This window comes from Medicago sativa, chromosome 4, assembly GCF_051527215.1.
Source record: "Medicago sativa cultivar Bolivia chromosome 4, Bolivia_mono, whole genome shotgun sequence".
In the NCBI taxonomy this organism is placed as follows: Eukaryota; Viridiplantae; Streptophyta; class Magnoliopsida; order Fabales; family Fabaceae; genus Medicago; species Medicago sativa.
In genome coordinates, this window is record NC_140752.1 from 5,196,311 (window position 1) to 5,213,476 (window position 17,166).

Sequence of the window (17,166 nt, forward strand, 5' to 3'; positions counted from 1 at the left end):
GCTAGAATGACTTAGTAAGTATGTAAGTTGTGGATGGATAAGTTATTTCTCTCCACCGTTAAGTATGGACAAGTATAAGTTACGGCTAATCGGATTGATCAAGGTTCCGAGGTAAATAAGCAAGTATGTGTATGTTTAACTTATGTGTACGACAAGACTATGACTTAATAAGTGTAGGTGACATGTCTCTTGTTATCCACATCAGGGGGATACAAGGGGTTCTCATAATGGGAATGATTTAAGCCGTAAGGGACCCGCATGTCACTGAGTAAACAAGATGTAGGTGCTCGTGTCTCTTGTTATCCACGCCAGGGGGATACGGGAGGTTCTCGACCTAAGGGGAACGGTTCAAGCCGCAAGGGACCCGCACGACACCGAGGGAGTCCGATGTACGTACATCGGTCATGTATGGGATTGTTCTCGGGGTTACTCCACCCGGGGCTCTCCGTAAAATGAATCAAGATAATGACTGTTTGTTCAACGCTAACCTAATGAATGAACTTATGCACGATCATGTATGTTATGTTTATGAATATGTTCATGATTATGTTAGAGTGATTACATGTAAGACTAAGTTAAGAGCAAGAGCAATAGATGCTATAAGACAAGTACAAGTCATGAATAAAACAAGTAATGAACATGATACCGAAGACGATCTTAGGTTTCCCCTAATCGTCCGATATAGGTTCGTGTCATGATTATGTTATGCTTAGGCCTCGATACGTAGAGCGTATTCTTGGCAATGCAGTTTTAGTTTCCCCTCGACCGCCATGACACGTATAGGAAGTGAATCCTATAACAAGTAAGATGAACCTATGACGGGTCTAGTATGCACTACCGTCTAGAAAAACATGACCACACACGTATAATCAACCGTCAGGTTGTATTGTAGACACGTGGTGACCGTAGGTTTCCCCTTGAGGTTGCCTATAGCCTAGGATTTAGGGGAACTCACTGAGACATTATGTCTCATCCCAATCTTTATTTGTTTCAGATAAGCAGGATGATTATGCATGTTCGTAGCCGGATGGATGTTACATCAAGGGTTCGTTCGTACCGTTGCAGGATGCCACAGATATCAAGGAAGTATTTTATGCATGGTCGAGTTGTATTATATTGAGGTTTATACGAACGTGACTTGATGTAAATATTATTCATTAAAATTTTATGTTGTATATTTTTAATGTATCCAGCACTAAAAATAACATTCATGCTAAACTTTCTAGATACGTTTAGTCTGGGTGTTACATGATCCTTCAATAATTTTATTTTGTTGAGATAATAGGAGTCATTGGATTAAAGAATTACAACGGTTCATATTTGATGTAAGTCAATTCACTTACACCTGGTGACACCAAATCTCAACCGCACATTGTATTTAATCAAAGGCTCCTATTTGTGTCAATGTTTCTATTTCCTGTACATCATTCCTCTCAACCACACACTATTTTTGTTTTCAGCTTGATACACTTAAAACGCAGCAAAGACAATCTCAATTATAGAACAAGGACAGATCTTGATTTTTCACGACACAATTCAATTAAGTTTAAAGGGTTTTCCATTGATCTCAATCGTATATCTTCATTGATTTTGCAATCATGTGCAATTATTTTAATGATTTACAAAGTAATATTTTCAATTAATTCTAAATGATAATATCATGGAGGTATTTTTACTATTCAGTAATGGGTAATCACCAAATCGAGCATTTCAGAAATTCAACCCTTATGCCTAAAATTCCACCAATAATTATTGAAACAAATCCCATTCAACATACCCATAGATTCCCTACCTTACTATCCAATTTTCGATCGTCTTAAAAAATTTGGCATAAATTGTTTCCATGAACTTACGATTTATACGAGGAAATAATCAAGGAATTAATCATGAAGGAATAGAGATGCAGACAATGGAATAATAATGTCCATGTTTCAACTCTCATATAGAACAAAAATAGTGTGCGGTTGAGAGGAATGATGTACCGAAAAGAGAAACATTGACACAAATAGGAGCCTTTGATTAAATATAATTTACGGTTGAGATTTGATGTCAACAAAACCGTTGTCAACGGATCCTGACATATATATATATATATATATATATATATATATATATATATATATATATATATATATATGAGACAAGATCCGTTCCCAACCGTTTATTTTATTTGATATATATACTAGTTTAGAGACCCGGCGTTGCCCGGGTTAGATATTAAATAAGTTTTATAAGTTTGTGTGCACGAATACACGTGTCAGTATATTAGATTGAATTTATTTAAATTTACAATTATAATAATATCATAAAAATAAATATTTCAAAAAAAATTAAAAATAAATATAAATGATGAGATGAATGTCCAATGCAAGAATAAAAAGTGTAACAAAATCAATAATGAATTAGTCCAAGTGATAATAGTTTTGGGTCCTTTAAACATGGACTATTACTTTCCCACCCTATTGCCTTCTCCCGCGCCCTGTAAAATTTCTAAAAATGCCCTTGTGCATTCCGGATTTTAAAATTTGGATTCATGTTTACTATTTCGGATTTTATAATACGGACAATTCTTATGTATAATCAGCCATCAGACTCTCTCACATTTCAATAGTTTTGAGTTTTCCTTTTAAAAACAACAAAAACTAAGTAAAAAATGCTAAAAACCTGTCAAATAAAATCATAAATATATAAAAAATAGTACCAAAAAATTCTAAAAATCAAATAAAACTAATGGAAATTTTTTCGGATTTTTCTGAGAATATGAAAAATTAATAAAAATGAAAAATGGGTCTAAACGATGGAATTTTGGATTTTGCGGGGCGGAGTCCCGTAAGAAGTCCCTTCTATGGGAGTCATGGTCCTTGAATTTTTTCTGATTTTCTGGGGATGTTTTGGAGCAATCCGATCAAGTAGCCCGAAAACCCGATTTTTGTTAAATAAAATATTGGTTTTTAAAAATAGAAAAAATAATAAAAATATTGAGAATGAATGTGGAAGTGACATGTGGCATAAAAAACCTTACTTTATATATATACTATTGATTGATTGATTGATTGATTGATTGATTGATGTGTAGTTTGTTGAGATAAAAAATACTGAGTGCATAAGATCAAAAGTTTGTTGAGATATTTATGTTAAATAAAATAGAAAAAATAATAAAAATATTGAGAATGAATGTGGAAGTGACATGTGGCATAAAAAACCTTACTTTATATATATACTATTGATATATATATATATATATATATATATATATATATATATATATATATATATATATGAGTCAGGATCCGTTGACACCAGGTGTCAACGGATTCGTTGACACCAAATCTCAACCGTCGATTGTTTTTAATCAAAGGGTGTGAATTTATTTGTTAAATTAATAGGGTGATCTTTTTCTCTCAAGACTCACAGGATTGCATACTCCTGTTTCCCATCAGCCGTAATACACAACAGGATTGCATACTCCTGATTAAAAACAATCGACGGTTGAGATTTGGTGTCAACGGATCCTGACTCTATATATATATATATATATATATATATATATATATATATATATATATATATATATATATATATATATATATATATATATATATATATGAGACAAGATCCGTTCCCAACCGTTTATTTTATTTGATCAAAGGGCTAATATTTATTTACTTGAAATCTTGCATGATCATTACTTTCCGCATTTTCCCTGATCTTTGTTATCTCTGGTTTTTCATATCTTTGTCATGATGATTGCTCTGATTTCCCCATCTCAACCATCGGTTTCTTTTATTCTAAATGAAAGTTACAGCTTCTTCTTCATTTCATTTTATTGTACAGGTTCAAATACTAAGGGAGAATTGTGATTTATTAGGCTGAAATCTATTTCAAAATTATAATTGATCAACAAACTGAATTATTTCAGAAACTCAATCTTTATTGCAGATACTCAATCTCCAAACCTAAAATTTCACAAATAAAATGAAACTCCTCAAAATACTTTTATGGAATCTTATATTTACTACTTTCCTCTCCAATTGTTATTGTTTTAATAAATCTTGCATAAATTGTCTTCATGGATTTGTCTCCAATTGTTATTGTTTTAACTTTATTAATAATATTTAAGTTATGTATAATATATATGTGGGTTACCAAATTTTGATCTAATAATTTTTCTTAGGATTTAATTAACATGCGTCGATAATGTAACATGATTTTACACATTCATATAATTCAAGTATTTATCACTAGGACCTCTCGAATAAAAAAGTATTTATCACTATGAATTCAAAAGAGTGTCATTTACATTATATACAATTAGTCATATGGTTTAAAATCAAAAGAAAAAGAATAAAAATATGACCAGGAATTACATAGTTGAAAGATTTTGTTTTTACTAGTTTACATTTTTTTTTTTTGACAAATACTAGTTTACATTTTATTTGCATGTAATATCAAATGCATTTGTTCTCTAAAAAAACTCAAATGCAGTGGATGAGTAATTGATGTAGTATTAGCCTTTGAGATTACTACCCATGTTTTGCGCTTTTGGCTTTTATGGAAAAACAAAAGTCTACCAAATTAAAGATCAGCATTAAAAGTCCACTTATGGATAATTAACAACAGTTAACAACAATAAAAGTAAAAAAATGACTGGAATGATATTTCTAATAAGTACGCTAATAATCTCATACGCGTAAGCGTAAGTCTTGCTCACTCTTGGATGTGAGGTGCAAAGCGAAAAATCCAGGGTGTGCAAATAGCAATACAAATAGAAATATTGGTGCAAATAGCAAGATTCCAGGGTGTGCAGGTGCACATCCTCAACTACACCTGGTGGTGTCAACGGATCCTGACTATATATATATATATATATATATATCTTACTTAATATAAATCTAAGGTGGTCTGATTTCCCTAAATCCCTAACCCTAATGCAGCCCTAACACCCCAAAATGACAAATTTAACCTTGAATAAGAAGCCTCTTCCCTCCTAAATCATCACATTAATGAGCAACTAACTACTACTTAACATTGTCTTCACCAATTTAATTTTGCACGTTTTTTGCTACCTAGAGCCATGCCAATAATAAATGCAAACATGAAAAAAACTTGCAAGACGCGGGACTCTAGAAGTGTTTAGTTGCACACCTTTGGGACCTACAACTAGGAGACACCATTTAATTCTTGGTTTTTTTTGTGTTTCTGCATGTTATGTTCACACCAACTAAGAACCTTATGTCATTCCTATAAATTGGAGATACCATTTGGTCTGTTTGGCTATTATCTCAAGTTAGCGCACCTGCATACAAAAGCTCAGCAAATAACATTTGATATCTTGAGCTCTTTTTAAGCGCATCTATGGCAACCAAAGGTCTGTATTTGCCTCAACCAATTTTTTCACACGGACAGCTATATGTTGCATTGTCAAGAGTTACAACAAGGAAAGACTTTAAGATATTGATTATTAATGATGAAGGGTAAGATAGTTATGTCACATCTAATGTAGTTTACAAAGAAAATTTTCAAAATGTACTTTGATTTTTTGTTTAACTGTTTGACTTTCTTATAAAAAAATCCATGTATGTCACATTGATCAATGATACATGATATCCTAGAATGGTTTATTTTTCAATTTTCTTGAGTTGATTGTAATCAAAATATATTGATCAATAGTCTATAACAGACCCGCGCGACAGCGCGGGGTCAAGAGTCTAGTGTGTGTGTATGTATATATATATATATATATATATATATATATATATATATATATATATATATATATATATATATATATATAGGGAGCATATTCGGTGAGAACTAATATCTATTATGAAAACTAAGAACTATTAATAATAATCATTAGATATATTAAACGGCTCAGATTAATAAAGTTAACTAAAACATTAAGTGAGTTGTGTTGCACTCTATCACCCACGTTTCATCATCCTCCTGTATCTGATACTATAGTTTTCTTTTTATTCTTTTTTGGTACGGCGGTTTTAAGCTTTATTGATAAGTATCTTCATTCCATCACAAAAGACAACAAAATAATTTCAATGATCCATGAGCAAGACGATTTATCTTTCCTTTTAGGCTTAATTAATGATTTGGTCCCTTAAGTTATTTGTTGGTTACATTTTGGTCCCATAAGTTATTAACGTTACAATTTGGTCCCTTAAGTTAGTATCTGTTAGCCAGATAAATCCTCACCGTCAGTCTTTTGCCAAAACGTTAAATAGGCACATGTGAACAATGACGTGACAACTTGCAATGTGTATCCACCTTAGACATTGGGTTAACGGTTTTGACGGTGAAAATTTATTTGGTTGACGGAAGATATCTTGAAGGGACCAAATTGTAACATTAATAACTTATGGGACTAAAATGTAACCAACAAATAACTTAAGGGACCACATCATTAATTAAGCCTTCCTTTTAATTTTTAGATTTAAAATTCTTAAAACTTCATGAAATAAAATTGAAGAAACAAAATAGACATAATCACACATTGAGAGATCAAACAATTATACAATTGAGACGCAAATTTGAGAGATCTTTATTGATGCCATGGATCTGGCTTCACACTTTTTCGATTTGACAGTCGCCAAAAGTATGTTTTTATGGGTCAAGATGATCTCTGTATGTTCTAATTTTTTTCAATCTCATTCATTCTTGTTCAACACAAGAATGAAACGTAGGTGATAGAGTGCAACACAACTCATTTGATGTTATAGCTCAGATTTTTAATCTGAGCCGTTTAATATATCTAATGATTGTTATTAATAGTTCTCGGTTCTCACAATAGGTATTAGTTCTCACCGGATACGCTCCATATATATACATATAGAGGCATGATCCATTGACACCATGATAAGTCTAATGAATTACACCAAATCACAGCCGGTAAATTAAATTAATCAAACGGCTCCCATATGTTCCACTGAGGCGCATAGTTCCGTTTCTTTTTCTCCTCTTTTAGGTTTTACCGAAACCTAATTCATGAAAGTGGAGATCTTGAACCTCACTACCACCGATGGACTTGCACACTTCTAACAAAACAAACTTCAATATGAATATTGGACAACAACGAAGCTTCAATCTGAAATAATATATTATTATTATGTTACATGAAAATTAAAAGATATCCCAAATTTCGAAAGAAAATAAAAAACACATCGAGGAGTATGATAATGATTACTGCAATTGAAGTAATAACTGTGATGTTGTTTCCTTAAAAAAAAACTGTGATGTTGTTGCAAGGCCACATATTTTCTCAAATTTGAGACTCACAATTGTCCAATTTCATCTCATTGATTAAAGGTTCAGCAGACCACAAATTGATAAGAATTCAGTCTAATATATGCTTGAAATCGAAAACCAAAACTGTGTCTAATTATCGAAATCTCAAATGGTTCAAGCAAGAAAAAATTATGATTACGAAGAAGAAATGAAATCCTGAATAGTCTTGTGCAAATTTGGGAAGAGTTTGTGCATTGGTTCAATTATCCCACGAGAAAGAGAAAGTAGAGGGAATTAGATGTGCCTCACTTTAGATGTTTTTTAATTTGGAAGATGGGAGCCATTAGATTAAATTAATGATTGAGATTTGGTGTAAGTTTACACCTGGTGTCGACGGATCCTGCCTCGTATATGTATATATAGATATAATTTTGGTTTGTTAAAAAAAATACCAAATATAATATAAATATTGTCTTTTTAAATGCTACCAACAAAATAACATTTTTTTTTGTTTTTTGAAATAACAATATAGCATTTTTATAGCTAATTTTTTTTTAACTAAGTTACCATGGATTTAGGTATATAGAATAGATTTATTTTCCTTAAAAAAAGTATAGATTTGTTTAACTAAATTGTTAGACGGGAGTTATAAATAACCTTGTAACACAGAAATTTTTTGATTTTTTTTAACACGGATAGGGTTTTATTTTTTTTGGAAAAGACGGATAGGATTTTATGCATAAGTAATAGAAACAAAAATTAAAACCGTCCAATGAGAGATTTATTTAAATTGATTTCAAAATGGAAAAAAGATTCTATAAAACCTTTCCTATTTCTAAGCTAACACTCCTTGATTTCTGTATATAAATTGTTACCTCAACTATTATACTCTTTTCACTTAACATAGTTTTTGAAGATGTTTCACGTAACATCGTTGATTTAGCAGCTTCACTTCTTTGATTGGAATCCAAGGTACATCTTGAAATTTTCCTTTACTTTGGTTTTAAATTGGTTTCATAGAAAATATTGCAAAGCAGTATTATTGTAAAACGTATTTCTAAATTAAGAGTTATTCACGACTTTATTAAGTCAAGATCTCTTTTCGTAATATTGAGAAGAATCACAATCAAACAAGAACTAATCGAAGTTTTAACCTATGGTTGTAGAATTGGATGTCGCAATATTGAGAAGAAATATTTCCTTTGGTTTTTGAATGACACCGAAAATCTTATGTCGTGATATAAATAGAGAAACTTTTCTAAAAACTTGGCTGATTATGTTTTCTAAAAATCTAACCAAGTTTCAAGAATCAGATTTTACTTTTTTGTACATTAATTTATTTTTTGTTATTTAAATAGAGATTTATCTAAATAGAGATTTTACTAAAACTTTGCTGATGAAATCCATGTTTTTGTTCTAGATGCCAAGTGTTCAACAAAACCATTTTGACAAAGACTCGGAACCATTTGTTGAGACCGATCCAACGGGAAGATATGGAAGATACGATGAATTACTTGGAGCTGGAGCTTGTAAAAAAGTCTATAAAGCATTTGATAATGAAGAAGGAATAGAAGTAGCATGGAATCAAGTGAAGCTTAGAAATTTCAGCAACGACCCTGTCATGATTGAAAGACTTTTCTCTGAAGTGAGATTGCTTATAAACATGAGAAACAAAAACATCATGCACTTTACAATGTTTGGAGGGATAAGGATCATAACACACTGAATTTCATCATTGAGGTTTGTACAAGTGGGAATTTAAGGGAGTATAGGAAGAAACATAAGCATATTTCTGTTAAGGCTTTGAAGGTTAAGGCTTTGAAGAAGTGGTCTAAACAAATTTTGGAAGGGTTGAATTATTTGCATGTTCATGATCCTTGTATCATTCATAGAGACCTCAATTGCAGTAATGTTTTGGTCAATGGAAATACTGGCCAGGTAATTTTTTTTCCCTTTCTAGTTTTGATGTCAGTTTAAAACTTAGCGTAAATAATCTCAATTGTTGATGTAAAAAATTAACTAGTCCGTATTTCGCTATCAAACGTGCATAGTTAATTTACACACACTTGTTAAAATTATGTTTTTATTTTCATTCTCATGTTTATCACAAGATTTCATTATTAATGGTTGTTTGTTTTGATATATAATTAGGTTAAGATTGGTGACTTAGGCTTGGCAGCAATTGTGGGGAAAAACCATTCAGCACATTCAGTTCTAGGGACACCAGAATTTATGGCACCAGAGCTTTATGAAGAGAATTACACAGAAATGGTGGACATATACTCATTTGGAATGTTAGTATTGGAGATGGTGACACTAGAGATTCCTTATAGTGAATGTGACAGTGTTGCAAAGATATACAAGAAGGTCACTTCAGGTGTGAGACCACAATCCTTGAAAAAGATAAAAGATGCAGAAGTGAAGACTTTCATTGAAAAGTGTCTTGCTCAACCAAGGGCTAGACCTTCTGCTGAGGAATTGCTAAAGGATCCTTTTTTTGATGATTTAGAGTACGATGAAAATGACGATGTTGATGACTAAGTTATTTTGTGATTAAAAATTTGTATTTATCTTAACTAACTATATGTTGATATAATATATATTCTTTCTTTATGATAAAATTTGATTTACCCGAATTTTTGTTGGTAAATCAATTTAGGGTAGGATTCGATGAATATGATGTGTTAGGCTTAAATCCTCTTGGGTTATTTTTTCTCACCTCCAGTTAGTTGTTTGTCTTTCATGCTTTAGAACACATTACAAGGCATAAACAATTTGCATATTCTCTTAAGTCTTAACACAGTAATGTTTCAACTCACAAATTATTAATAATGGCAGATAGATCAAAGGACACCTAATAATCAATAATAAAAACCAAAATCAGAAAATGTGATTATTTAAATTCAACAACAGAATCATGATCGACCAATCTACTATTCTTTAATTAAACTCTTCAATGCTATACAATATTCTGTTAGTTCCTTTGGCTCTCAATCTGTAATAACTTACTAACAGAACTTTTGCTCACTCTAATGCCATAATTTAATATTTTTCATGAAAATGGAAAAGATAAAAAAGACAAATTTCAAATCAATGTTTTAGCATTTGCACAATACTAGCAAACAAATTATATCTCATCGACTGCATAATCGTTTCCCATATTTAGAAGGGGAAATATTTTATGAGCAATGCACATCACTTTTGAACTTGGGCATAATCGTTTCCTCATCCCCACTTCTTTTCTTCATCTCCTTGTCTGTTTCAATCAAGAAAATTAATTTGAAAAAAATCTAAAAATAAAACAGTTTTTTTTGTTACAAAAATAAAATAGTTTTATAGAAATAATTTCAGCTAAGTATAAAATTTAAAATCGCTTTGTGGAATATAACAATGAATTGTACGTATTAGAAGCGACTACCAAACACTGAAACTTTGAGTGATAGTACCCCAAATTAGATATGAATGATAAGATTTCATCAACCAATATTCATTTTGTTTAATTTGAATCATCAAGACAAGACAAGACAAGTCTAACTAGCGGATTTCAAAACAATGCACTGGAACCAAAATACAGCATGTACTACTTACAAAGTTACGATATTAATTTATGTTGGTAGATTGGATCTTCTGAGGGAGAAATTGTTAAGCAGATAATTAAACGTTTTCTAGAGATTTGATTGGTTTTATATATTCATATTTCTAGTTTTGTATGCAAACACCATTGGGAATGAAATGGCATCAGATAGTACTTTCACAAGTACTTAACAAAGTGGAGAGGATAATGAATAATTTAATATGTATAATCTTATTAACACCAAACCATGGCAAATATTCATAGCATGCAAGTTGAGGCTTAACAGAAATCAAACTTTAGGGCTGATCTAAACTTTGACATTCCAATTTCAACAAAACAAGACCACCACATCCATGCACATCTACAGAATCCAGGGGCCAATTAATTAGTTTCATGGCAAATCACATGCATGTCCATGTACATCTACAGAATCCAGTGGCCAATTAAATAGTTTCAAAGAGAAGTAATTCTAAAATCAAAAATGACTTACATTTCATATAGTTCAAACTTCATCATGGAGCTTTGAGAATACCGATTAGAAAAGAAGGCATCCATGACGTAAGAAGAGTTTCCTCTTGTTGTCACTACAACTAAAAAAAGGTGGAGCCGTTATTTTTCTCAACGATGACCTTATAAATACCATTGAGTCAACAAACTCAGGATCGATTTTATTACAATTATGCAAATTTATCTCTCTCAATTGTGTGCAATTTTCTAGCACATACTTCACTCCCTTCTCAGTGACATTATAACAATTTTTCAGTAACAATTGAAAAATCCCACAACAATTTGTTGTGATCACATATAGTGTTTCATCGTCAACCATTGTATTTGATAAGTTCAACATCTTTAGCTTCGGTCTAAGTAGCTTCACTGTTGAACAGTAGGCAAAACTCAAATGCATAAACTTACAACTTCTCATTAGAACATGACAATTAATTTCTTCAGATACCTTCCTCATATATTTACGACGAAAGCTCAAATCAAGCAGTTGCAAATTTGGGAAAATGGAAGCAAACATTATGATGCTTTTATCACATAACCATGAATTTTGAGCTAAATAAAGAGACTTTAATTGAGGGTAGACACCAAAATCCATTAAAGAATCATAATTTTCTTCACTCTTACTCCCAATACTTTCCATTTTGATCTCACTAAGTAAAGGACATTTCTTAACGAGTGAAAATAAGGCTAATTTTGTGAGCATCTGACATTCACTAAGGTTTATGGACACCAAATTACCAAGAAACGAAGACAACTCAACAACAGCTTGATCATTCAAAAAACCAGCATTTTGAAGATCCAAATGTTGGATACTTTGACACCTAGATAACAAAGAAAATATTCCGGCATAACTATAGCCGGTGCAATTTTGTAGGACAAGCCTTCTCAAAGGAATACCTTCTGTTGCAATTGCAGAGAGCAACATATCCGAGATATGCGAAGACAGAAAATTAAGACAAGTTAAGCCCTTCAAACTCACTAATGAGTCAATAAAGTGTGACTTAATGTTGTCATGGATATCATTTAAATGCCAGCTAACATAAAGAGATCTCAAATATGGTTTCTCGCGGATGGCAGAAGCAATGCCATCACTAGTTATTGATGTCCAGTTCAACATCACAACCTCTTCCAGAAACTCACAATTCCTAAACAAGTGCAAAAGCAATGAGTTGTTTATATAGTAATGACCAGATAAATTAACCTTACGGAGCTTAGGAAGCGCCCTTAACATAGCCTTTACCCCAGCCTCAGTAATGTCAACATCTTTAGGGTTACTGAGGTCAAGTTCTTCGAGAAAAGGGAAACATTTGGAGATAAGAACCAGGTGATTGTTCTGGAGAAAAACAAGGTTGGAACATGTGAGAGATGATAAAGTTTTCATACTTCTGCCCAAAGCTTGGAATCCAATTGAGGGAATGGTGGATTTGTTTGAGATTTTGAGCGATTTGAAGTTCAAATTGTTTAAAGGAAAACGAGAGATCTGACATAGAAGTGTATCCAGGTTACCACCAGAGAAGTGACTAAGGTCTAGGGAGGTGAGGTTGGGAAACCTTTGGAAGAGGCGAAGGAGGAATGGGTCTGATTGTTCATAGATTGTGATACAGAATCGAAGATGGTTGGTGACGGAGAGAAACTGTTTGGACACAAGGGAGAGAGTCTCCAAACAACGGTTATCCTCGTCCATGAGGAATCTGAATACACTTTCCCAACACTCATCAGGTAAGTAAAAATCTGTTGCCACCGTTGTTTTTCTTCTAGGTTTTATGGAAGAATCACGAGAGTTTGTTCTTCTCTTCCTTTTGATACTGAGAACAACCGCAAGCGATATAATGTGTGCCCCGGCGACAGCAACAATTAAAGGAACAAAATAACTTTTCATATCGGAGTTTAGGTTAAGTGCGATGATGGTATTTGATTTGTTTGAGTGAGTTAATGGTATTTGATTTGAGTGAGTTAATGATATGAATGGTGGGTGCCGATATATGTGAACGATATATGAATGGTACTCGAGGGTTGAGGGTTTAGGTTAAGTGGAGTGCTATTGTATTCAGAGATCACAAAATTATATAAAACTAGACCATCGACCCGTGCTCCGCACGGGTTCCACCGACTAAAATATGTACGAATAAGTTATATCATAATAATCAAAAAAATATGAAATATTCACATGATAAAAATGTATTACATTAATCATATCATCTTGACATTAATATATAGTTTGAAAACCGTACATTTTACATTAGATATCATACATTACGAAATACTATAAAAACGACATTTGAAGTGACATTAGTATTTTCACATTCATCATTGGTTATCATCAACCTTTTTTTTTTTTTTACGTATTCAACCCATCTCTTAAAGTAACTCTTGTTAATAGTCATTACAAATAAAACAACCAAAAATTGACTCCTTTGAAACTTGATCCAAGCCTTACACCAATTCCATATTAAGTTTGTGCTTGTGTGGCAAGAGTTTGTAATTCCCCTCATTAAATCCTATCATGACATTCTCTAGCTTATATGTTCCTCCTTCTTCAACCATTCCTTGAATCGTTGGCACCAAGAACTTATGAACAGTGGCATGGATCCGTCCTTGCTAAACAAAAAATAACATGTCATTAACATAAACCATAGTATATGTTATCGTAGTGGCAACTTGAAAAAAGGATCATTTATTTATACAATCGATTTATATAATATACCTTCTCATCAACCAATATCATGTTCATGAAGATGATATCGTCTGGATTTTCCTTATCACGGATCAGCCATATATGGGCCACACAGACAATCAACTTCAAATCCTTCTTTCCACCTGTCACAGCTGAAATGGGGGTGAAAATGTTTGTCATATTAGCAAGTGCAAGAAAGAGTTATATTTGCTTAATTTTGCTTAAAGTCGAGAATGGCTGTATTAGCACAACTAAGTGGTATTTAAATAGGTAATTGACAATTCTCTTCGTTAGTTTCAAATGTGATTATTAATCATAGTTTTATATTGGTAATAATTACTATTCAAAAGTTTTTAATTGTCATTAACTACGTTCTTGATTGCCATTAACACTACGTCATAATTACATTCAAAATCGAATCAACCTTGATACGTGTTATTATTTGAAATAAGTACGTCATAATTGCTTTTAATAGGTAGTAATTGGTAGAGTGGTTAGTGCATAATGCATAAAAGCAATTAAAAGTAATTCCTATACGAAAATATTATACTTTCAAGTTTTTAATTGTCATTAACGACGTTTTCAAGCCATTAACTACATTCTTAATTGCCTTTAACAGTATGTAATAATTACTATTCAAAATCAAATCAACCTTGATACGTGTTAATTTTTGAAATAAGTACGTAGTTAATTGCTTTTAATAGGTAGTAATTGGTAGAGTGATTGGTGCATAATGCATAAAAGCAATTCCTATACAAAAATATGCGACTTAAAAGTTTTTAATTGTCATTAACGACGTTTTCAAGCCATTAACTACGTTCTTAATTGCCATTAACAATACGTAATAATTCATATTCAAAATCGAATCAACCTTGATACGTATTAATATTTGAAATAAGTAGGTCATAATTGCTTTTAATAGGTAGTAATTGGTACAATGATTAGTGCATACTTTAGTGGTAAAATTCGAGGGAAATTTCACCTTGAAACGCATATCTTCCTATCACTCTATATCGGATAGCACATTATAGTGTAAAAAATGCATGCGTGAAACATTGAAATGTCAGTAGAATAATGTGATAGGAATTAGTGTATGCGTGAAACAGTAAAAAATGTATGCGTGAAACATTTTCAATTGCCGCTTTCTAAGGGATGTTTATATTATTTCTGATCAGCAATTAGTGTAGGGGAATTCGTTATTTCTGATTAGCAATTAGTGTATGGGAATGTTGACCGACTTGGTTAGGCTTTAATACGTATTCAATTGCATTAACGAAGTGAAAGAACTTTTTTCAAGTTTGAATAAACGGATGTGATCAAGTGCTTGAACAGATGAGATTACTCGAGCAAGTAGTACATGTTTAGGAGAGGATTAGGGCAAACATGATAGCCAAGCAAGTCTAGCTTTTATAATAAAGGATATTCAGAGAGCACATAATTATATAATTTTTTAATATTTTTAGGGAGAGGAGATGTGCCTTAATAAAAAGAAAAGAAGATTTTTTTCAAGTAGTTTAATGGCCGGAGCTAACATATTTTAAATGTGGAGAAGTGAAGTGTTTGGGGTTCGAACCGCAGCCGTTGCATATATTATGCAATGTCCCTATCAACTGAGGTAAGCTCACGCACACACAAAGCAAAGGAGATATATTAGGGCTCAAACCACACTTACAAATATATTTATGTTTATCTCCCACATCGGTGATGCTTCTGTCTACTATATTCGGATCCAAAATTTATTTTTTTTATCATTAGATCAAGCTTTTGGAGATGAATAACATATTATTTTATTTTGAAGGAATATTGTCATACCCCAATTTTTGACCTAAGATTCCATTTCATGTTCGTCTACCATGGCTTTTGGCCCGAAATATTTTTTTGCCTTTTCAAGAAAAATTTCGCAGAGAGGTATTTTGAAATACCTCATTTTTGGTTCGTTTTTTGTCCACTTTTTATTTTTATCTTTTTAGTCCTTTTTTCTTAAAAAAAACCTTTTACTTTTATTTATTATTATTATTATTATTATTATTATTATTATTATTATTATTATTATTATTATTATTATTATTATTACTATTATTATTATTATTTATTTTCTTTCTTTATTTGTCTTTTTTATTTATTATTTTAAACCTAAAAAAAAGAGGTCAATGGTTGACATATATAATTAATCATATGACATTATTGATGCAATTATATATAATTATGTGAATCAAATTGGTCAATGGTCATATTTGTGGAAAAATGGTTTTTAAAATAAATTAGCATTAACATATGTTAATTGCTCTTTATAAGGACTGACCTTAAGTAATTTGATCAAAAACACAACAACAAAATACTAAACACAAATATGCTCTAAGGTCAAAGGTTCAACAACAAAATACTAAACACAAATACACAAAGAGTCTTCATATCTTTGAAGAATTTTTTATGCTTCAAGAATTGATACAAAGGCACACCCTCAGGTCACTAATATAACCAAAAGTTTGATTTTTAGATTTATTCATTAAATGACGTATGTAGTCTTTATTATAGACTACATACGTCATTTAATGAATGAATCTAAAAACCAAATTTTTGCTTATATTAATGACCGGATGGTGTACACTTTTAGCATCTAGATTTATAATTAAATTTTTTTATCCAAGGGAAAGAGATTCGCTTTGACCCGGTGGCACAACATAATTTTTGCTCATTTATTTCGTTGTTATTTTAATTTTAGACCATAAATTATATCAAAAACATTCAAATACTCTTTTTTTTGACAAAAAAAAAACATTCAAATACTCAAAAACAAATTTCAAAAAGGAATTCTTTAAAAAAAAACCTTGATTCTCATCAAAAGATTTTTTATTTAATTTTCTTTAATAAATACTTTAATGCATTTAAGTATATTTAAACTTTTTTTCTAAAACTAAAAAACACCAAACAAATATTTTCTTTTGCCATTTGGCTTCTATTTTCAAACAAATCAGTTGGTTTCTGTTACCCCAAACTACGTGGTTTTGATCCCTCACGGGTAAGTAGGCAAAAGACTTTGTCTTTCCAAATCATCAAAAAATAAAATGTTTTTTTCCCTCATCACACCAATCTTTTTTTTGCAAGCGGATACTAATTAATTTTAGCCAAAAAATAAATAAAAACAAGTTATTGTTGAATATAGAGTATTATAGACGTT

General features: G+C 31.5%; 1 protein-coding gene and 1 pseudogene across 2 annotated transcripts; one reads left to right on the plus strand and one right to left on the minus strand.

The window, feature by feature from the left end:
- Positions 1 to 8,656: 8,656 nt before the first annotated feature.
- On the plus strand, positions 8,657 to 9,777 carry LOC146925694 (putative serine/threonine-protein kinase WNK11 pseudogene; annotated as a pseudogene). The gene is made up of 2 exons (XR_015006029.1): positions 8,657 to 9,174; positions 9,388 to 9,777. The product of XR_015006029.1 is annotated as a putative serine/threonine-protein kinase WNK11 pseudogene (transcript).
- A 1,541-nt stretch (positions 9,778 to 11,318) lies between these two features.
- On the minus strand, positions 11,319 to 13,193 carry LOC146925695 (F-box/LRR-repeat protein 16-like). The gene has a single exon (XM_085701349.1). It carries the CDS (start codon positions 13,191 to 13,193, stop codon positions 11,346 to 11,348), a length of 1,848 nt encoding a protein of 615 aa, XP_085557475.1. The 3' UTR covers positions 11,319 to 11,345.
- Positions 13,194 to 17,166: the final 3,973 nt, after the last annotated feature.